This window comes from Lycorma delicatula, chromosome 6, assembly GCF_047948215.1.
Source record: "Lycorma delicatula isolate Av1 chromosome 6, ASM4794821v1, whole genome shotgun sequence".
NCBI lineage: Eukaryota > Metazoa > Arthropoda > Insecta > Hemiptera > Fulgoridae > Lycorma > Lycorma delicatula.
Genome location: NC_134460.1, coordinates 155822248 through 155846854, shown reverse-complemented (window position 1 = coordinate 155846854; position 24607 = coordinate 155822248). Strand labels below are relative to the sequence as shown.

Genomic DNA, 24607 nt, shown 5'->3' with positions numbered 1-24607 from the left:
TAACAATTTGTTTATCATATAAATATTTTGTAATAAAATACATAATGTCATAATTAAGAAAAACACATTCACATAACTGATCAGAATGTTCAACACTGCAATTATTCAAATCAGCTTCATATTGTTTAGGGTTATACGATTTAATAATTCTGTTTGATATAATTAATCTCTCTAAAGCATTTATTAATTGCCTTTTACTTAAATCTTACATTTCTTTATTTTCATAATAATTATATCACAATAAATTGGAAATAGTTGGGTAATTCGCTGATCGCTATAAACACAAAAATTATCAGATTCTTTTATTAGGTTCATCTCATAATCAGATAATTTACAACAAAATTTAAAAAATGACAAATTATCTACTATGTTTATAGATTGCATCTTTATTGATTCAGCATTACAAAAATTAATAAAATTAGTATATTGTAATTTTACTTCAGTGTATCTATCCAACTCTTCAGGAAGAACTAAAAGTAAATGTTTTATAAATGTTTTAGCTGCATCATGAGAAAAGCCACCAGTATCTAATAATACTTGGTGCCATGTTGTTTCTCCATTATTATTTCTTGCAGTAACATCAGCATTACCATATATAATTAATGCGTTTATAAGTTCGGGACCAATAGTATAATGAAGTAGTGTATTCGATTCACAATCAACCAATTTTGCAAAATAACGTTTTTCTAAAACAGTTATCATTTTAACTGATATTTTTTCATCTATATCCATAAATAATGATCTATAGAAATCGAAATTGTTTATATCCAAGACAATACAATAAAATATTTTATTAGCATAAATCGATTGAAGACTTGAAAAAGTATCGAAAATTAGTTCGAAAATTAGTTTATTATCTTTTTTTACTAAATCTGAATGATCAAAGATAAGCAAAATGGCAAGTTCAACATGACGAGAATATAATCGAGATAAAAATGATGTATGAAATGCATCATCATTCTCATTAATATCTTCTTTACTATATAAAACTTCAATTAAAATTTTAACATCTGAATAACGATTAAAAGCAGGAATTAAAGGTGTTTCACCTTCACAAAGATTTGTCAGATATTTACGAACACTCGCTCCACTATCTAATAGTAAAACCAAAATATACATTATCATAGTCCCTTTGAAATGCATGGCCTAAAGCTATACGACCATCTTTATCTATAGCATCTATATAGGCACCATTTTCAATTAATGTAGATATAATTTCTGTTTTAATACTTTTTTCACCATACATAACATGTTTATCAAATAATATGGCATGCATTATTGGTGTTAAACCATTATTGTCACAAATATTTACATCAGCAGCACCTTTCTGAATCACAAAACTCACATGTTCTTTACTATATTTAACATGTTCCAATAAATACAATAAAAGTGTATTATCATTTTCATTATGAATGTTTATATTCACACCATTATCAATAAGTATTTGTATTACTTCTTTAAACATACAGGAATGAACAGCATGCTTTGAAGGTGTCAATCTGTTGTTATCAATTACATTCACATCAGCTCTATGTTCTATGAGTTTAATAATGACATCAATATCACACTCATACTTTATAGCATAAATTAAAGGTGAATATCCTTTGTTATCTGTCGCATTAATGTCGGCTCCATTATGTATGATATTAAAAATAATATTTTTGTTCATATTTAATTCTATTGCAAACATTAAAAATGTTTGACCACATCTTTTTTTCTTAATATTGTTTCCATTTGGAATAATTTCGGCAATAAATTTATCATTGCTTTTCTTCACAACTTCTACACCGAACCAAAACTTACTGTGTCTATGATTTATATTACTAAAATCAGCTCCTTTTTGAATAAGTAAATTAATTACATCTTGATCATTATGAAATATAACAGCATGAAGTAAAATTGTTCTGCCAGATTTATCTACTGCATTTACATCGGCTCCTGCATTAATCAATCCACCAATAACTTCATTACTGTTATTCTTAATTGCATACATTAAAGGTGTAACTCCATAAAAATCACATTTATTGACATCTGCACCAAAATTAATCAATTTATTGATTATTTCTACCGTATAATTGTTATTTATCGCAAATAATAATGGTGTTAATTCATGTTCATATTCATCAATAGTATTAATATCTGCACCGATATCAATAAGTGTTGATATAATTTCCTTATCTCTATTACGCTTTAAAGCTATTAATAATGCTTTATGATTTACATCAATGTTAATATAACTCATTTCATTAACGTTCACACCATTATTAATGATTTCTGTAATACAATCAACACAACTATTATGATTCAGTGCCAAATATAAAAGACGATTACATATTTTATTCATTGTATCTATAGGAAATCGATTATCATAAAGTATATCTAGAAACTGTTTAATTCTACTTGTTTTAGATACTACCTTAGTTAAGAAGTTATCGCTTAATGAATACTGTACTGTGTATTGATAGATATATAGTCTTCCCTTTATAAGCTCTAACCACAAATCTTCATCTGCATTCAATGGTAATTTCATTAAAGGTAATTCATGATGTAAATTCTCAGCATTGATATGTGCACCTGAATCTATCAACAATTTAATAACTTCAATATTATCACCACTACAAAAATTACTTACTGTTATATGTAATATTGAATTTCTTGCATGGTCACATATTTCATTAACATCTGCACCCATTTCTAATATTTCTTTTATGAAATTTACATTTCTTTTACTCGTAATAGATTGCAATAATGGTGAAACATGTCTTACATCTGTATGATTAATATTTCCACCTCTGTCAATCAATCGTTGTATCATTTTGATATCCATACCAAGCCTAATAGCAGCAGTAATAATTGATGGTAAATTATTGAAAATATCAAATATATTTTTAACATCAAAATACTCCAATAATATTATCAAGATTTCTTTACTTTTTGTCTTATAAAATAAATAATATAATTTAAAATTTGTCATTATTCTTTTGATTTCATTCATATTCCTTTCCAATATTTCAACAACCTTATCGACATCATCATCAACAATTACTTCAACAATATTATTGTAACACATCTTTATGTTATGTTTTGAAGGACTTGGAATCAACTTTAAAATTCTTTTGAAACTTCTTTTCTTCTGATTTGATTTTACTAGAGATTATTGAATCTGAAAAATTAAATTGAGTATTTTTAATGTAAATTTACATTGCATATGATTTAAAGCTATAAACTGTTCATTATGAAACATTATTTAAATCAATTTTTTCTAAATGTATAGGAAAAACCCCATTGATACAATTAAATAAATAATGTTAGGTAAAAGTACAAAATAAATCTTCACATCGCAAAACATTTGTAGATATTAAATCAACAGAATATAAATTAATTGTAAATATCAAATCAATCACTATGTTGATTATAGAAGTGTGATTGAAGACTAATATTTGAGGAGCAAATTACAACCCTGACAAAGTAAAAATAATAACTATTACCTCTTATATTTCTATATACGTGCATCAAAATGTATATTCTTTTGCGGTCTCTCGCAAGGTTGGACAACTAAATTTCTTCAGAATACTCATAACAGTGTGGATACATCATTAGTAATAAACATATCGATGGCATGAGTGAAGTGTAGGACATTATTCAATTCTGTGCAAGGTTTCCAATCCTTCCGTCTCAGCAAGTGCTTTTTTATTGTGTGGACTTTACGTGGATCTAAATCACTTAAAGTTTGAATGGTTTAACTTTAAGTGATTTAGATGCAAAAAAAATTGTTTGGTTTCAGATATTAGCCTAAAAAAATTTAACATTTTAGATTAACTGCATTATCACCTATAACACCATATCCTAGTGTAAGTAGTATGAACATCTACCCAATAAAGTAACATTTGAAAAAATTTAATCATTTGATAATTCATTTAAAAGCAAATTTTTTAAATTCATTTTATTTATTGAGATGTAAAATATATTAAAAAACCTATGTTAATACAAAAATTGTATATAATTTTAAGCCACTCACTTCTTTTGGATTGAACACCAAAGACTTGTGTTACAAACAAAACTTATTTTGCAATGATACAAAAAATTATTCTGTATCATAACATTTTACTCCGGACAGTGAATTTACTACATACTTGATATTGCAATGGAAAATTGGAGCTGAAATTAACTCTGTTGAATGACTGATACTTATTTATTACAGAATTACTTTATTCATACTTTTCAATGATATTTTGTCATAATAAATGAGATACGAATATGCAAGGAACAAGGCCAAATAGTCGTAGAAATGATACTGTCCTAAGTAGTTATTACAAATGATTAACACCAATGTAAATTAGCATCAGAAAATACATATTTAGTTACAATTACAGGAGGTAAAATATGTAACAAAGGGAAGATGTACTGAAAAGTAACATTATTAAGTTGCAAAAATGCTAACAAGCAGGCTAAAATATAAAAGGCTATTACGAAATCTGTTCTGTGATCATGCAAAATCATGGTTATGTATGATTAACACTGCATCCTTGACATTTGTGATATGCACAGTGCATGTATCTAAGCCCACCTAGTGGTTGTCTAGTGGTTGGTTAACATTCAAACATATCATCCTCTGAAGTAATACCTTACGGTTGTTACAGACTAAACAGAAAATGAAAGGTCCCAGTATCCTGGGGCTTTTTGAGTGTTTTAAAAAAATTGAGTTTGAATTTTGACAAAAACACATATACAGTTTTTTGTTTTTGAAATCAAAAACTAACATGTGTCCCAAGAGCGCATATGTACTACACTTTGTCATTCTATGAACTTAAGATAAGTTAAATACATCTCTAGTGTCTTCAATTTGACACACAAGAGATGATTTCTTCTCGTGTAGACTCGTTTCTTTTTAGCTTTTTTATTTTTTTTACTAAATTTATTTTTTTTACTAAATTTATTTTTGGCAACTCTTTCCAATAGGACATCCAGCATTAGTCTGTCACTGCCATAAAAAACCCAAAAGCAGCTGGTAACTGTAAAACCGGTCCGTGAATATTGTATGTCCTTTGTCAAGATAATCAGAAAAAAGTTTTTGGAAAAGAAAACTTATGGAATTTTTGTTTTTTTTTTACCAGTGAAAATTTCAAACTGAAGTACATATACGGTTGAGGAATCACAAACAATATATAATTTTATGCCATAAACAAGAAATCGTAAATCCATATACCCCATCATCAACTGTCAAATTTTCCCTTCGAGAAAAGAATGATGGCTATTCAGAGATCAAATAGTTCAAAAAAAACCTTGGTTCACAGTCCGAATCTTCACAAGAATGGGATTCAGGTAACGTTTCACAAATTAATCTATGTTTTGGGATCGTGAATGTACATATATGGAGAGAAAACGATATAACTTGCCACTAAAATATGCACTAATAATTATTACTTTTACTTAAGAATAAAAAAAAATTACACACAAAAACGTAACTACTTTGTTTACAATCAATTCCATATGGCACAAACATCATATCTACTCCCAACACGTAAGGAAACCATTAGGTACTTTATACTAGATATTTTCAAAAATATCCGGAAGAGTGTGGAATAAAACAAATGAATGAACTAACCGATGACGGGTAACAACGAATGCGATCTGTATGAAATTTATAACGTAATTAAATACAAAAGCCCGTGGATAAATTTATTCTGTTAACTGGAATGAGTCATTTTACAACAGAAGTGATTTAAAAAATAAAAAGTCACAATACTAGTTAAGCATTTTTCTGTTACTTTAAAAGATTATGTTCTGTAGACTATGGTTATTGTAACTGAATTTCATTTTCAATAAATAAACACTGATATTGTTATATCAGTGTGATATAACAATCATTTTTTATTTGATCACTAAAAACAAGCACCAGGTCTAGGCCTAATAATATAAGATAATCACTATGATGGATGTAATTAATTTTGTAGCATGTGAAAACTGGCATGCCTGACCAAGACTTTTATCTGGAAACTCCGAACAAAAGACAGACACTATCACTATGCCACAGAAACCCATGGTGGTTAATATAATAATGAATTTAAGAAAAGATAATATTGATTTTTGACTGATGAAAAAAATACATATGTTAACAGAAAAGGTACTTAAGAAATAAGTGTTAGTATTTAAAAAATTGGATGAAGAAGGTGAGAAAGTCAGAGTTGGCTGATGTAAGATGCAACACAGGCTTAATGAATATGAAGATCTGGAAAACTATGAAAGATGTAATTTGCCAAAAAAAATAATAAATCTTGCCAAAGAGATGTATTAATGTCAAGTCATTCCCCCAGGAAAGTTGAGCAAGAGGTTAAGAGTAAATAAAAGTGTCAGACTGCACAGAGCATTATCATTTGAAATATTTTTGATGGTAATTGATGATTTGCTGAGGTAGGCAACTGAAGATAAAAAGAGTGGTGGGATTCATTCAAGAAAATTTAGGATCTCGACTTTGCTCATGAGATATGTACACTGCCACTTCATAATTTTTACAAAATAAATCTGTTTAGAAAAGGATTCCAGCTAGTACAGCTACCATATCATTAACTGAAGATGAATCAACTCTTTGTGAATCAAATTCTGTCATAGTTACCTGATTGAAAACAATATGTCACAGAAAATTATTACTCTTATTGTTTTTATTAGTTGCAAATGATTTGTCATCAGTTATCAAGAATATAAGTTATTTAATGTTTGTGAATGATGTACACATTTTTGAACTGAATGACTACATTATGTTTTGCGTTGATGCAGATTGTGCATTTAAAATGATTCAGATATGAATAAGGGTTCAAGTCCTAGTAAAGTCAGATATTTTTACACGGATTTGAATACTAGATCGTGGATACCAGTGTTCTTTGGTGGTTGGATTTCAATTAAGCACACATTTCAGGAATGGTTGAACTGAGATTGTACAAGACTACACTTCATTTACACTCGTACATATCATCCTCACTCATCCTCTGAAGTATTATCTGACCGGTAATTACTGGAGGCTAAACAGGGAAAAGAAAGGGAGGGAGATATGAATAAGGGAAAATGTAATAATTACATTTTTTTTATTTTTGAAGAGAATTAATTAATCTCCTCTTTACTCATTAAAAGGAATCCTCCTTAACATAGTTGGACAGTTGTAAAACTAATAACATTGTTCTAACTCATGTTTATAATGAAAGAGATTTTCAATTTATTTCATTATTCATTTACAGATGTCTAGGCTTAAACAGAAGGATGGAGTCCATTTTTAAAAGAGAATATACATTAGTATACTTTTATAACAACCCCTCTGTATACAAAACATGATTTTATATAGCTGTGGGATTTATAATCCATCATGATCAAGGCACTGTCATACAATGTGTCCAACAATGGTCTCAAATTTGCTTCAAACATTGACTCCAATGTTTACCACTGTACACTCCGTCTCACCATGTGCTAACAATGGAGGCAATGCAGTCTGTTTTTCAAATGCAATGAAAATTATACAACTGGCTTCTTACCTTTTTCTTCGTCTTATAAGGAATATGAAGAAGACACTTGACCATGGAGATAACCGAATAATGTGTTAAATAGAATAACACTACAAGCAAAGAAGAAATGGCTTTTTGAGACCACTCATATATAGAAAATTCAGAAAAAACAGATTAGTATGAACTGATGTGATAAAATGTAAAAACAGTAACATGAGATAAGTATAGGAATGGTACATGCACTAAAGAAATTGCCAGTAAAAATGATAGTGTTATAGGAAGAGGGATAGATATTTAAAAGGTGGAAAGTGTATAAAGGAACAACACAGCTCAAAGGGAAGCCGAATGTTCTTATAAAGGCTGGAATAAAATGAAAACCTGAACTAGGAGAAAAAAAACTAAAATTGGAAGTTTTATCAGCATCAACAGAACTGATGTTGAAGTCTTAAAGGAGGATTTCAGGAGATAACAAAATTATGTAATGGGATCTACAACAGTGGGATGTAGTCAGATTTTCTTAAAACAATCATGATTTCATTTCCCAGAAGCTTGGTGTTAATTTTTAATCTTCTCTTCAACAGAAAGACTGAGTGAAGAAGAAAAAAAAACAATTTTATATATATAAAACAAAATAGATTTACAAGGAATATAATAAGTATTACAGATGCAATTAGGATAATCAAAACTATTAGTAATAGGTAAATAGAAAGAGATAAAGGAATAAAATACTGTGTCAAATAGAATAACCAATGTAAATAATTAAAAGACAAAGAACACATATACAATCCAAATATACAAGATTAATTACAGAATTGCACATGAATTGGAAAATGGTTACTAAAATATGGCATACTCAAATTGAGTTTAACCTAGGATGCTGCCTTTATTTAATATGTAGTTGAAAATATGATCAGAAATGCTCTAGAAAATGAAAAAATAAATCTAGGAGAATGGAAAATAAACTGTAAAATGTTTACAGAGATTATACAATTTATTTTTTGAAATGAAACAAATGACATTAAAAATTGGAATACATTATTGCAAAATAGAGTGAAATGAATATTAAGCGAACAAAAATAATGAGATTAGGAGAAAATAAGATAAGCCCATGAATATCTGTACTAAAAAAAAAAGAAAACAGTTGATGAAGTACAACAGTACTGATACTTTAATATGATGTCAACAAAAGATTGCAAAGTGAAAATGAAATAAAAACAAGAATAGCAACAAGGAAGGAAACATTAATAGAAAGAAATTGTTATTATGTGGTAAGCTGGTTGATGAAGTGTCTTGTGTATGTACCTCCATGTGCATATGAATCATGGAAACTAGGGGAACGGGAAAAAATTGCTAGAATTAGTTAAAATATCTGTAAGGAGGAAACTGGAGATTAAATGTATGTACTGAAAAATGAAGAGATAATAAGATTCTACAAGAATAACTAACTGGGATACAATCTGAAAGGAGAAAAATTGGTTAAAACAGCATTGGGCCATTCAAAACAAAAGAAGAAGGTAGCTGAGAAAGGGAGTCTACTGCATGGTAATCTTCTGCCCCACACCATACGCAAAATGATCAATCTCTTCAACAGTTTTTGGTTGGGAAATTCTGAACCGTTCAGCCTGTAGTCCCACCCTGGCACCAAGTGACATCTTTCTTTTCACCCTTTTGAAAGACCGTATGGGTGAAACATTTTTCAACTGACAAAGGTAAAAATTGCTGTACATGAATGGTCAAAGGAGATGGCAGCAGGGATGTGCGACACAGGAAACGAAAGTTGATACAGCTAAAGTTGACCAAATCCTTGGAACTGAATGGCAGATATGTAGAAAAATAATGGTATACTTGGGTAATATGTAATATAAAGTTTCATTAATAAATACGCATTTTTTGATTTTTGTAAAATGTTGTAACTTTTCAAACATAACCCATAAATTTAGCTTTAATAAATTCAGAGGTTACCAATGAAATTTCTGATTCAGATCACCCCACCGAACTACTTAATGCATTCCTCATATAGGTTTTTTTTCGTTGTTTAACCTCTGGGACCACCGTTAGGTATTGCTCCAAAGGATGAGATAAATGACAATATTTGTAGCCTGTGAAAATGCCATGCCTGACCGGGATTGGAACCTGGAACCTTCAAATGAAAGGCTGAGACGATACCACTCGCGCCACGGAGGCCGACCTCTTACTGTTTGGTTGTAAAAGATGCATCCTTTCAGTCTTGATGCCAGTAATTCTACTTTATTCTTTGATCAATTTAGATCATGAACCAAATACTTTAATTCTAACTTATTAATTAAATGGGGTTCAGTATATCTATCTATTCTCTTAAAGGTTTGGATCTCTTTCTTCATCGCCTGATAAGTAAGCACAAGATTTGACATTTAAGCTCCAATGTTAGATGTTTAGATGAAGTAAGCATCTTCATCTAAGCTCCAATGTTTCTGGTGGTAATGGAATTGGAAGCTCTTGGCTATGTGGCACTGGCCGCATGGCAGAGGGAATATCAGGGTACTTAAAGTACATCTAGTTTTATCTGTTATCCCAAATATCTTTTTGTACCAAAAATAATAATCTGTAGTGTGACCCTTTGGTGCTCTCCAAACCATTGGAATTGCAAATGAAATGTGACAAGATCCATTTAGCCAACCGGTCAGCAGTTACACAAGAAGCACAGCAAATATGAGGAGCCAAAGTTTTGTCCTGATCACCTAATTTACATCCAAAATACAGTTCATAAGACTTTATCAGTGAAGTTATTTCTTTTCTGAGACTTCAATGTTACCTCACCACAAGTAGCCGAAATTGTTTGGTTGATTAATTCAACTGTTGAGGCATTGTTAATACATTACAATAGCTAATATTGTTTAAAAAGAACACTTTATAAACACACTAATTTAATAAACATACTCACTTTACTGAACAACATAACTGCAAATATGAAAGCAAACTACAAAACTGAATGTTACACACACGAGATCTCACACGTGAATGAGAATTAAAAATATTTCTCTAGTCTGCACAACAGTGTGTGTAAATATAATGACAGAAATAACTAATGAGTGGATGATATGTTTATAGTAAGATGAAAATAGGAAGAATGAGTTTTCGTTCATTTTAATTGGTGTGTAAATGATAAACATAATGACTTTCTAACAAATCAATGTGACAACAATTAACGGCCTGTAATAGATAAAGAAAAGGTATTTAACTGATAAATAATATAATAAAAAACATTCACAAAATGCTATGCTTATGGAGTTCATGCAAAGAGACTATCTGAAAATAAAATATTTATAACAAAACAAAGTCTGATAGAAGAATTCTGGTTTCATATTTGAAATCAGCATGAGAAATACTATAAGAATCGGTTACAAACAAAATCAGATATTACATTTGTAGCTAATTTGGAGCAAATTTTAAGACCCAACTTTTTTGTACATTTTATCTGAAACTTTTGTTTGTTCTTACTGAACTTTTATGTTATTGCCCCTATTGGTGGCCTGTACAGTAAAACTTTCATGATGTTTCTTTTTTCTCTTAATTTTTTTTAACTAGTTACATAATCTAGAACATTAGTTGTAACATCGTAATTCAATTTCTCAACTTTCTATTGTTTCCTTGCATGTCAGTTATTACTGCAAAAAAGTGTTATTATTCAATTAATGTTTTACAGCTTAGTAAAAATGTTTAAAAAAATTATCATATATTGCTGAGGTCATGAAATATTAATAGAAGCGATTAAAATTATTTAAATCAGATGAGATGTAAAAAAAAAAGTTATTAAATGTGGCTTCAGTCGTTAGTGTCTTTGGTTATTTAATACTCTTCAATTAATAGAAAATCTATTTCTCATTTATGAACATGTAATACATTTTGAGTTACACACAAACAGAATTAAAATTATAATTATTGTTTACTTTTAGATTGAATTTTTTCCCTATCATGCCATTTGATAACATCCCTAGTTCTAAACAAAATAATATGCCATTCAATAAACTTGACATTTTTATTTCTATTCGGTATAATGTTGCTCTGGTTTAAAATGTTTTTAGTTCATTTATTTTTTCTTCATCAGAAATTAAAAACCACTGGGGACAGATCAGATCTATATGGGAACTTACTTTATAAAGCAGTTAGTCTAGGGAATAAATCACAATATTAACCAGTATGTGCCTTAGACACGACGGTAATATTTTTTACAGTATTAAGTTAATATTTTACAGCTTAAAAAGACTTTCTTAAGTAACAAATAAGTTTCCAAATATGTTTTCTATACATATTCCCCTTTTGGATATATTATTATTTATAATAATGTTTCTTGTGCTTTTTCATTACATGTCATTTTTGGTTTTTTTAAAATTTAAACTGGACATTTTTACATTTACGTGTGTATATATATATATATATATATATATATATATATATATATGTATGTGTGTGTGTGTGTGTGCAGCTTTTTTTTTCTTTTTTTCATGTCATGGTCTTATATCACATATATATAATCCATAAAAAATTTTCTCTCTTACAATCCTCACTTAAATAACAACAGTATGTATTAACATTTCCTTTACTCACCTTTTTTCCCCTGTTTTAGCCTCCGGGAATTACAGTTCAGGTATTACTTCAGATGTGTGGTTAATTGAAACCCAACCACCAAAGAACACCGGTATCCACGATCTAGTATTCAAATCTGTACCATTACTAGGACTTGAATGCTGGAACTATCGACTATCAAATCAGCTGATTTGGGAAGACATGTTCACTGCTAAACTAAAACGGTGGGTTTTCCTTTACTCACTTATAACAGTCTGTGCTGTTATGGAAGCTCTTTTAATTGGATATTGGATAAAAAAATAACATGGGTCTTTTTTTAACTTGAAGAACTATACAACCTAGAAAACTAAATTTTCCATTCTTATCTAAAATGATAAATGATTGTATACAACTATATACACATTTACTTAGTGTTCACAAGTATGACAACTCTTAAATAAATTTTTACTCCTTAAACATAGAAAAATAAAATTTAGTTATTACTTTTCCTCAAAACAATTCAGAATAAGACCACCACCACACCTTGAAGCATCCAAAGGGCTTAGGGTTTAATCAAGAAACTTTAATGGAAAGAGTAGGGTTATGACACCTCATTTTGAAAAGAATTTAAAAAAAGGCTATAAAAACATCAGGCTACAGCAATTCTAATCAAAATGGCAGCCATTTAATATTTTTCAAAAGTGGCCAGCAGTATAATCTATTTCTGTGGCATGAGACCACCACTTGTTTGTAAGCTACTATTTAAACTAGCTGTGAAAGGTATTTAATACCTTTCACTAACTGTAAAAGGTATTAAATGGCCTCCTCCATTTTGGTCAGAGCTGTCTGATCATTTTTTGTCAAAACTTTTGTTTTTCTTTGTTCTTTAAAATGTGTCATAACCCTTTTTCTTTTCAGTAAAATTTTTCAATTATCCCCATTGTGGCTAGAGATGTGGTTTATGAAAAGTTATAATTTGTAAACATATGTAATATATTTATTGTGTTTGTGTATGTGTGCCCATGCGCACGTGTTATGAACACATAATAAATGTTTGTGAGTGTGTATTCATATAAATATATAATGCTTATATCACATACATATTTTTATATAATAAAAGCAAGTATTCTGTCCCCCACCCCACCGAAAAAACACATCATAATTGAAACTGCACATTGATACAGTTGCTAGCTGCTTTAAGATCAGCCACCAGTGTAATTATCTTCTATTACTAAATAATAAATAATTTTCTTCATGAAAATCTTTTTCTTTCCTTATTTTTTCACCCATCCATAGTCCTGACTTATTTCTTTTCTAAAATTCTTTCATTTAACCTCTCTCTCCTTCTTAGGTTCATCCACTCTGTTTCTTTGAAAATTTAGATTTATCAACTAGTTTTATTTGTTAAAAAATTATTTCATTGGAAATATTTAATAATTTTAGATCTTTTTCAATTTCTTAACTAGCTTATTTTGGATTTTTCATAAAATAATTTTTTACTTTTACTACATTTTTCCTAAGAAATTCTGTAGGCCTTCAAACTAAATAAGACTTCAGGCAAAGCTACTGCTTTTTAGTGTCTTAATTTTGCTTTTTTGGATAAGGATGTTTTATTGTAACTGTTTCTTTAAAATGATAAGCCACTTACATTTTTTATTTTGGCTTTTATTCCTTCTTTTTAAAAAAAAAAGGTCTCTTATAAAGTTAAAAATGTTTTATATAATTATCATATTTCTTTTTGTATGAGTGGCTTTTTGACATTGTCAAGAAATAACCAGAACAATTTTCTTTTCAATTGATACACTTTTAAAACGCTATTGTGAATAGCAATTGAAATTTAGTGGTGTTTTATTATGGTTTTAGTCTTAAGTCATTCCCCAATAGTTTTAGACTAATTTAAACCTAAGAAATGATGAATTATTTTAAAACACATGTAAAACATATTGAAATAATATTTTCTTCACCTACCTAACTTTACTTCACTTAATTTGATTAGATCTTATTTTTAATAAAACTATTAGCTTAATATTTTGATCGGTTTAAAAACCAAAGGCTGAGTGACTACATCAATAAACTTAAACTATTTGGAGCAGATGTAATAGAATTAATTACTGAATATGTCCAGTTGCAGTTTGATGAATGTAAACAGTTTCTTAATGATACATCATTTGCTGTTATTGGCAACTATGACATAAGTGAAAGCCATCCTATTGTAACAATGCTATCATCAAAAGATTTCTTAATATAATTTCTAGTTGTAACATTTATTACAAGACAAAATGGTGTTGTAATAATTGAGGCATATCAGAAATATTGAAAGAAAGCTTACACCAGTTGTTTGATGACATTTATAAAAATATTAGTAACATTATAAATAACAGAAGAATCATCTTTTCAAATATCAACAGATTATACTTCTGTTCAGTTTATTCAAGAGTTGCCTATAGATTGAAATTTGTTTAATAGCTTTCTTAATTTTGATCAATTACCTGATTATCAATTCTCTTGGTGCTTCTAAAAATTATAAAACTATATCAGTGTTAAAGATTCGTTGACTCTATTAATAAGACATCAGATAAATTGAACAATGTCTCATTTATTAGTGTTTGAACAAACAAATTAATATTAGTGTAATGGAACCAGGGCAGTTTTGTTATTTGACGAATATTTTTGGCCCGGAGTATGCATATAGTCATAATTTATTTCATATAAAATCATTTATAATAAATTTAACAATAAAAAAGCTGATTGGTAATTGATGTCAAGCTCTTAATGAAAAACTGTTAATAAATCGTAGTGTGCAGTATACTTTATTTTAGAGAGAAGACATCTTATGTAATTAACAGTATCATTGTTGAAATGGTACATTGGCAATATTATGTACTTTCAACATCCTAGTCCTCAAAGGGGAAGCCACCTGATGATCCTGGTTAACATACCACCGATGCAAATTCCTCGGCAGACATTTCCACCAGTGTATTTACACAATATACAACCTGCTCTTCCAATCACAACCAGCTACTGTAACTTACTACCCTCAACTATCAAATTAACCAATTTGTGATTGTGCGACCCCCCACGGTATCCTCAAACATCAGGTTTCACACTAAAACTCTTTCCATATACAGAATCATCTTTTGCCTGTTCTACCGGTTGTAGAAATATTTTATAGCCGACAACTGCGGGTATTCAATCAGTGTTTTTTATTCAGCATAAAGAGAAGATTCAACAATCTATATGTACAATGAATCTAAAGCAAAAAAGGAAGCAAACGAAACAATATCATTTCTGCGACTTTTTACTGAAAATGTTTTAGACTCCAGTATAAAAAGTGTTTTCATATTCAATCATTGTTTTCAAATCACTAACACTGTGAGACTGGGAAAGGGAAAATAAATTGGAAAAGAGAAAAAATTAAGTGGTTCACCTGAATCTGATAGGTTTAGAATAATTGATATAAAAATGATAATGATTTTTGTAAGAAAGGCATATGGGCCTGTAAAGGATCTTCCCTTGTTCAGAATAGACATATAAGGTTTTTCCCTGTATACTAACTTTAAAAAATTGCAAATCTTGTGATTTAAAAAGTTTTATCCCTTTATTGTTTTACCATTAGATGGTAATGAATTCCATAAATAAAATGAAAGAAAAAAAATGGATTTATAAAATTCTCTGCCTGTAGTCTACATATTACATAAAAAAAATTATTTAAAAACAGTTTTATCAGTAAGTACCTGATCGGAGTTCGCATCACTCACCTTCCTGTTGTATCTCATTCTCTTCGCCAATTGTTATATCTCTACTTAAATAAACACACGGGTTTTCAAATTATAAACAATATCTATTTATTATAATATAATGAATAATGATGAAGAAACATTGAAATGCATATTGATAAAAACTGTCCACATCACCACTCCCATTCTCGATACATCGTTAGCTTAAATCGATGCATTCCAAATGTTTATAGCACTGGATCATCCACTACCTACAGGCTCGCTGAACACAATATACAGACTTTCAAGCAAAGGTTACAGGCAATGACTTCATTCAACAGGCAACTACTTATTCAAAGGAAAATTCACTAAATCTTAACGCATTATAGATCTACACCCCTCTCATCTGGTAAATCTCCATCAGAATTATACCTAAAACGAAGATTACATATTAAACGAGACCTGAAACCAACACCATCACCTTCCAACATCACTCCCAGTGTACATCAACTAAGCGTGGGAAATGACATAACAAGGTGGTACCTCTCCACTGGCAAACTAATGTAGAGACAAGGATCTGTAGTCCAGAAGCTGGAAAACTTCACTACATGATTAAGGTTGATGGTGTCAGATATTCCCTGAAGAGATAGATACATTGATCAACTACTGCGAGGTGGAGGGTCTACTAACTACTTTGTGCGAGGTTACACCTACCCACCTACTCAGTGGGTAGGTAACGTGTGTGTTTATTTAAATAGAGACATTCCCATCCAGCCACCATCTAGATCCTCATTGTATTCATTATCCTTGTGCTTGTGAAAATAATACAATACATAGAAAATAGAAATGTAAAAACCATTTTCTCAATCAAGTACAGTTTTTGTAAACATGAATGAATACTTAAAAATAGAATTTCCCATTGTGATACAAGTTGAAATTTAAAGTAATCTATTAATTAATGATAATTAGTTTTAAATTATGAAATTTACAATAATTATTGCATTATCTAGTCTTGTAAGTTTTATAAAAAATATTTATTACCATGTACGTGGTAGTTTATGTAATGCAGCCCATAGTATTCTAAAATATTTATAAATTGTAAATTATAATGAAAAAGCAGTTTGTACCACCCTTAATAACAATGGTTATATTATATAATGTACAAAATTAATGTTTTATTATGTACAATATCCCTCTGTAAATTAGTAATTATTATTGTGATGTAATGTAATCAATTATTTTATCGTTATTTTTTAATGTAATAATTATTATTATATTAGTAATATTAAATAAAAATTAATACTTTTATTATTATGAATTAATAATTTTTAGTAAACAGAAATTAAAATTTGGTAAACAAATTTATAAAATATGTTTCAATTCTGATTTTTAATATATCATCTAGACAACAAATATAAATATCAATCAAACCAACTACTAAACATTTACATATTTTTAAAAAAATAAAAGATGCAGGTGAAATTATTTGAAGGAAAAATTATTCAAATTTTACTGCAATAGAATGTATGAATTTCAAATATATACAATTATATCAGTTGTAAAAAAAAAAAGAATATTGGGACTTCAATTTGTTGCAATATCACTTGTATAAGATGTACAGTGCTTAATTTAAGGCTAGAATCAAAGAACAAAAAGAATAGTTTTAGTTGTGCGCATGGGGACTTGGAGACTTGACCCCATAAAATTTAATTTTAATCTCACCGTATGTAATAAAGAATTAACAACTCTCATCTTTCAGCAAGAATTTTACAATTTTCTATCACAGACAAACCCAGATGCAATAGTATACACAGATGGTTCAAAGCAGAATGATACTGACAGAACTTATGTGTTTGGTGATATTACAAGCGTTTAGAATTCTGAACTGTACGCCATCAATATGGCTTTGAATATCATTATGTCAAAATATCGTCACATCTTTAACCGCAGTGATTCGTGTAATGCTCCCCAAGCTTTAGAGGATTTATCTAGACATCTGTCGTTACCGATATTCATCGTACAATCTCTGAATTGAATCATCATCACACATAAGTGAATTTCTGCTAGATCCATGTGGGAATCCTGGGTAATGAATGAACAGATTCTGCTGTTAAAGATGCATGTACCTGACCACCATTCACCACTCAAGATCACTCTTCAAAGAAAGTACATGCATTGGTGCAAGGACACGACAGAAATGAAACTTCTTATGCAATATTATATGAATTATTGGTGTAAAATAATGTATACACAAATGATAAAGTTTGTTATTAATAAGAAATCTGAACTAAAAATAAATTACACATATAAAAAATATTTATTTACATAAAACATAGAAAAATTTCAACATAACATCGAAGTTTAATCATTATTGGTTTGTGGTAACTTAAGTAGATTTTATTCTATATCTAGCAAGTATACGCTTTCTTAAAGATATGATTTGATATTTGTTTTTTCTCCATCATGTCAAATTATAAGAGAAGAAAATTAAATGAAGAAAATAAAACATTTAATGTAGAGTGGGAGTTAGATCTTTTCGTTACTTCTGTGAAAGATAAGATGGTGTGTTTGTTGTGAAATACAATATTAACTACTTTGAAAAAGGCAAATGCAAATAAACACTATTTGACTCGTAAACATAAATATTTTAATTTAGAAGGTGAATCTAGACAAGCTGCGCTTTAAAAATTGAAAAATGAAAAGCATCAGCAGGCGTTTTTTTTGTGCTTTTGTAAAGAAAAATATGCAGAAATGATGCAGAAATTAGATAATGTGTTGTTGAAGTGGTGGGTATGTTAGACCCAGAAAAATTTGATACATACAAACAATTGCCTCTTTCATGAAAACTGTAACAGATCAACAGCAAGAATTAGCTGAAAATGTACCTGTATCACAACAACTTCGTACAATTATACAAAATGAAGATGTTTACTTTTCAATTGCTTTAGATGAAAGCACAGATAAAACACAAGTTTTACGTTTTATTCGTGCTGTAACTAAAGATTTTCCGTATTACGAACAACTTCTTCTGCTGGGTACACTAACTGGAAGAACTCACAGATTTGACATTTTCGAAAACTTCAGAGAAGTATGTCATCGATTACAATTAAATGTCAGCCAGTGTCTGCACTGATGGCGCACTTTCCATGAGAGGTAAAAAAGAAGGATTCATTGCTTTATTAAAACAGGAAAACTTAAACTTGAAAAAATTGACTTCATTTCATTGCATTGCATTTTGCATTAGCAATATCCATCATTTTGCAAGACACTCTGGATAGAACTATTGCGATTGTCAACTATATTTGTGTAAGTGCAATGTGTTATAATGAATTTTGGCAGATGCAAACTTTAGACGAGGAAAACGTACAGTGTTAATCTACTGTACTACTGCAATAACAGGCAGGCTATCAACAGGGCAGGTTTTGATAAAAGTTTTAATTTTATGATGACAAATTTTAAACTTTTATCAAGAACAAGAAAAATGTGATCTATCAGATGAAGCATTGAAACATTGCATCTTTTTCTGATATCAAGAAAGAAGCCGTAATAAAAAAGGGAGTCCGACAAGGATGTTCCTATTCCTGTACTTTTTAAACTTTACATAGAACTAGCTGTTAATGATGTTAAAAACCAATTTAGATCGGTACAAGGTGAAAAGATAAAGAAGATGCTACGATTTCCTGATGATAGTAATTCTTACAGAGAGTAAAAAAGATTCAGAAGAAATAATGAATGGCACAGATGAAGTCCTGCACAAGAACTACTGCATGAAAATAAACAAGAACAAAATGAAAGTGATGAAATGTAGAAGGACCACTGAATATAAAAATAAGAAGAGAAAAGATTACAGAAGCAGAAGAATTTTATTCTATGGGAAGTAGAATCACTAAAGATGGACGAAGCAAGAATGACATAAAATGCTGAATAGCAAAGTTGAAATGAGCTTTCAGTCAGAAATATAATTTGCTTACATCAAAAATTAATTTAAATGTTAGGAAAACATTTTTGAAAGTATGTTTGGAGCATAGCTTTATATGAATGTGAAGCTTGGACGATTGTAGTACCTGAGAAAAAAGATTAAAAGCTTTTGAAATGTAAAACAAAACAATTTTAATATTTTACGGCATGGTTAAATGAAGCATATATATGAAATGTGGCAAAAAAATCCAAGCGTTTCCAAAAAATAACATTTTTCAAAACATTGCTATCTCACTCGTATATATCTGCAGAACACTTCACGAAGTGTAAATTTCAGAATGGTTAATAATGGCGTAATGCACATGATTTGTACCTATTTTGAAAATTCATAACTTTATTCAGAATCAAATTTTGAAATGTTTACTCTAGTTTGTTCTTATATAGACGTATATATATTATGTGGAAAAATTAGATTTTTGTCCCAAGCCTGTCACCACAGATAAAAAGCTAAAACTTTCAAAAGTTTAAATTTATTAATAATAATAAAAAAAGAATGAAAAGATTATCAGTTCTTACTCAAGCTACGGTGAATATGGAAGCTTATGTAATAATAATTTTTAAAAAAATAACTTGATATTTCACCCCTTCATTGCAAATTTAAACTGTAAAATGGAATTTGTTATTAGATATAAAATTTTAATAATTATTTTTACTTATTAACTTATTAAGGGTTTCAATGTAAAGGACCAAATTAAAAGGAGAATTTGATGAAAAAGAGAAGTTTATGTTGCAATGTTTTGGCATAATCCAGTCCAAAAACATTAAAGTTTATGCTAATGTCTGCAAAGCCAAAAATGAAACGTGCTGCTAAACAAACATGGCCACCAGTCACAAGCAGGCTGGGATAAAAATAGAAAAAGACCTGTTTTGGATTGCCAATTTATTAGGGAATAACTTATAAAAAAATGAAAAAAAATGATGAAGCAACCAAAAATATTTTGGTTGAATGACTTCATATGGATTGATTCATTATAGTAATTTGCCATAACAGTATTTCTGACTGAAAATACTACTTTATTTCGCATCAACATTTTCTACATGATACACTGATTATAATGGAAAACTAACAGAACTCATTTTTATAGTTACAATATCCTGAAACAGTAACATTCCTGCAAAGTCAATAATAACAAAACTACTTGCTTCTTTTATAGTGACTTAATATATTTTTAGTAATATTTAACAAATACGCTTGTTTTTTTCTCGGTTCACTCCCCATCCTAAATCTGCATTAAGAAGCTTCACTTCAAAAAATTATTTTTGATGTAAAATAATACGCAGTGTAATAACAAACTAAAATCATTTTATGTAAATAATATATCTAAATTGTTATTACTCTATTATTATTATTATTATATGTTATAAAAGCCTGTTTTACAACACTGAAAAGAAATCAAAACTACTTACCCTTTAATGAAACAATTTTTATAAATTATGTGTTAATTTTACAACCATTAAGTATTTATAATGAACATATCTTTTTAAAAGTATTATAAGTGGTGATTTTGTTTTTTGATGAGAAAAAAATTGTAAATTACCTCATATGTTAAAAAGTAAAATTGATGCAAATGTAAAAAAAAACTCAATATACTATTAAATTACTCAGTAACTCTGAATATAATTTCCCTGGATGCTCTTGGCATATTTCAGTGGGTAAGGATCTTAGCAGACAATATCATCAAAAACAAAGATACTTATAAATGATAAATAAAAAAACAAACTTATTTTAAAGTAAATAAATACGTTTTGCAAATAAAATTTTTCATGGTTAATAATATTAAATAAGGGAATGGATCAGGAGACCACAAAAAACTATAAATAAAGCTATAATAAATAACTTTACTAAAAATTACCAAAGAAATCAGAAATTAAATGTTTTTGGCTAAGTATAATTTATATACTAAACAAAAATTATCTCTTAATAAACCATGTTCAGTAATTAAATAAGAAAATTCAAATACATAAAAGCAATGGAACCTGTACAGGAGTTGAAGGGAATCTTTGACAGAAAATAAAAACCAAACAAAAAAGCCAATAGCTTAACAAAATTTAAAAATTTACATTAACTGCATTATTACCAATACCACACTCCAGTTTAAGTTTGAACATCTACACAATTCTGGAATATTTGAACAACTTTAATCATTTGATAATAATTCATTCAAACGCAAATTTTTCAAATTCATTTCACTTATTAAAATGCAAAAATATATTAAAAAACCTATGAAATAAAAAAACTGTACTTTAATTTTAAGCCATTCAATTTTGGATTGATCACCAAAGATTTGTGTTATAAACAAGACTTGTTTTGTAATAATACAATAAATTATTTTGTATCAACATTTTACTCTGGACAGAAAATTTACTAAATATTTGACATTGCAATGGCAAATTGGGTTTGACATTAACTCTGTTGAATGACTGATACTTGTTTATTATAAAATTATTTTATTCATACTTTTCAAAGTTATTTAGTGATAATAAATGCAATATGAATATACAAGCTACAAGGACACATACTATTAGAAATAATACCACCGACACATATCTAAATAATATCTACACATGTAAATTAAGATTTACAAGCGGGCTAAAATATACAAGGCTGTTACTAAAGCTGTTCTGTGATCATCGAAAATCATGGTTCACGAACAATGATTCATACACGAGGAATGTCTAGGATACAAAAGTAACTGAGGAATGATCGACCCGAGACTGTACAAAACTACACTTCATTTACATTCATACATGTCATCCTCATTCATCCAATGAAGTAATGCCTTACGGTGGTTCTGGAGGCTAAACAGAAAAAGAAAGATTCCTGTATCCTTGGGCTTTTTGGGTGTTTTAAAAAAATTCTGTTATAATTTTGTACTTGTGATAGGTGAATGATATGAAAATGTTTAGAAGGAAAAAAAATGCAGTTTATTTCAATGAAATACTTATTTTACGTACTTAAAAAATTATGATGTTCTAAAAATTACATAAATATGAACAAAATAAAATATTGTGATACTACTGTTTTAAATAGTTAAATTTTGAAACAGACAGGTATACACAAACCCTGTACATTCAGAACACCACCAACTAGTTTCCTCTATTCTAGCTTTTCCTGAGGCTGCCTTTGTTTTTCAGAGCAGACTTTATAGGCCTTTGCGAGCTGCGCTTTCTTTTCAGTTTGGGGTGTTTTCTAAGGAAAGTGATGACCTGAAAGTCTTTGTTTTCACTGCTGTTGGTGTGGCTTCCTGCGCAATAACTCCTGCCTTTTATCCTAAAGCCATTCCCATTGATGTAATAAATTTTTCTAAATGACATTTATGCCTCACGGGTGATGGTTGTGATAAGGGCATTGGCGATTGACATAAATAAATAGAAAAATAATTTTTTCTACCATTTCATTTGCTTACATTTGAATGGATAGTATGAAATAATCTGGTCATTTCTATCCATCCGAGTTTTATTTTTATTATAAATGAAAATTATAAACGGTTTTTGTTTTTGAAATCAAAAACTAACATGTGTCCCGTTTGGAGCGCACATGCAATTAACTTTTAGTCTTTCTGTGAATTGAAGATAAGGCTAATCCATCTCTAGTGTCTTTCCATTTGACACACAAGAGATAATTTCTTATAGTGTAAACAGACTCGTTTCTTCCTTACTACATTTATTTTTGGGAGCTCTTACAGATAGGGAATCCAGTTTTAGTCTGTCGCTGCCACAAAAATCAACAGCTGGTAAGCTGTAAAAGCGGTCTGTGAATATTGCATGTCCCTTGTCAAGATAAACAGAAAGAAGGTATTTGGAAAAGAGATATTATGGAATTTTTGTTATATTTACCCGTGTAAATTTCAAATTGAAATACATATGCGGTTGACAAATCACAAACAATATATAGTTTTACGCCATAAACATGAAATCTTACTCCTGCCTCTAAATCCTCATACCCCTTCATCAACTGTCAAATTTTCCCTTTGAGAAATAATGCTGGATACTCAGAGCCTAAATGGTTCAGACTCCGTATCTTCAGAAAAATGGGATTCAGATAACATTTGGCGGATTACATCCAATGTTTTGCGTACGTGAACATCCACATTTGGACAGAAAACGATATAACACTAATAATTATTATTTTTACTTACGAAAACAAATATTACACACAAAAAACATCAGTAACTTCTGTCTACCCCCAATTCAAACAGCATCATCTCTAACCTCAAGCACGAAAACATACCATTAGTTGTGTATAATCGATATTTTCAAAAATATTCCGTATAGTGCGGAATAAAGCAAAAGAATCATTCCAAATGAACTAAAGAACCACCGTTAAAGCTTAACAACGAATGCACTCTGTATGAAATTTATAAAAGAATTAAATATGAATGCCCGTGGATTTCATTAGCTCCGGTCACTACGAAAATGTCGATAGCCCACGATATCCACGGGCTTAGGATTGAGAGTGTTAAAGGTAGAATAAATTCTGACAATGGCCCAGTTGTTTAATTTTGTTATTGGTATTGAATTGGCGACAATCAAGAGGATGATGTGCAACTCGTTAAATGTATAAATGTGATTGTCGTACATAACTTTGCATGGTAGAATTTTCACAAACAAAAATAAACTGAACGGAATATCAGTGTAACGGTCAACACTCATCTTAATAATTGAAATATCGCTGGTTAAGTTGACAGCTGAGTCATTATTCATCTTTCTTTCTTTTTCTGTTTAGCCTCCGGAATCACCATAAGATATTACTTCGTAGGATGATATGTATTAAAGTAAGTGAAGTTGTAGTCTTGTACAGTAGCAGGTCGACCACCCCTGAGATGTATGGTTAGTTGAAACCTCTTCAAATTTTTGGTCAAGGTCGCAGACACAACGTTG

At 29.5% G+C, this 24607-nt stretch overlaps 2 protein-coding genes across 2 annotated transcripts in view; both read right to left on the bottom strand.

Moving 5' to 3' along the window:
• Positions 1 to 23995, bottom strand: part of LOC142326967 (uncharacterized) — a 50582-nt gene extending 26587 nt beyond the window's left edge. The window contains exon 1 of the mRNA XM_075369698.1: positions 23866 to 23995. The gene's annotated coding sequence lies outside the window, so the exon portion shown is untranslated. The remainder of the gene's footprint in view (positions 1 to 23865) is intronic.
• Positions 1087 to 23772, bottom strand: LOC142326397 (uncharacterized). The gene is made up of 2 exons (XM_075368873.1): positions 23564 to 23772; positions 1087 to 3163 (listed from the first exon to the last, which is right to left on the bottom strand). Exon 2 carries the CDS (start codon positions 3068 to 3070, stop codon positions 1091 to 1093), a length of 1980 nt encoding a protein of 659 aa, XP_075224988.1. The 5' UTR covers positions 3071 to 3163; positions 23564 to 23772; the 3' UTR covers positions 1087 to 1090.
• Positions 23996 to 24607: the final 612 nt, after the last annotated feature.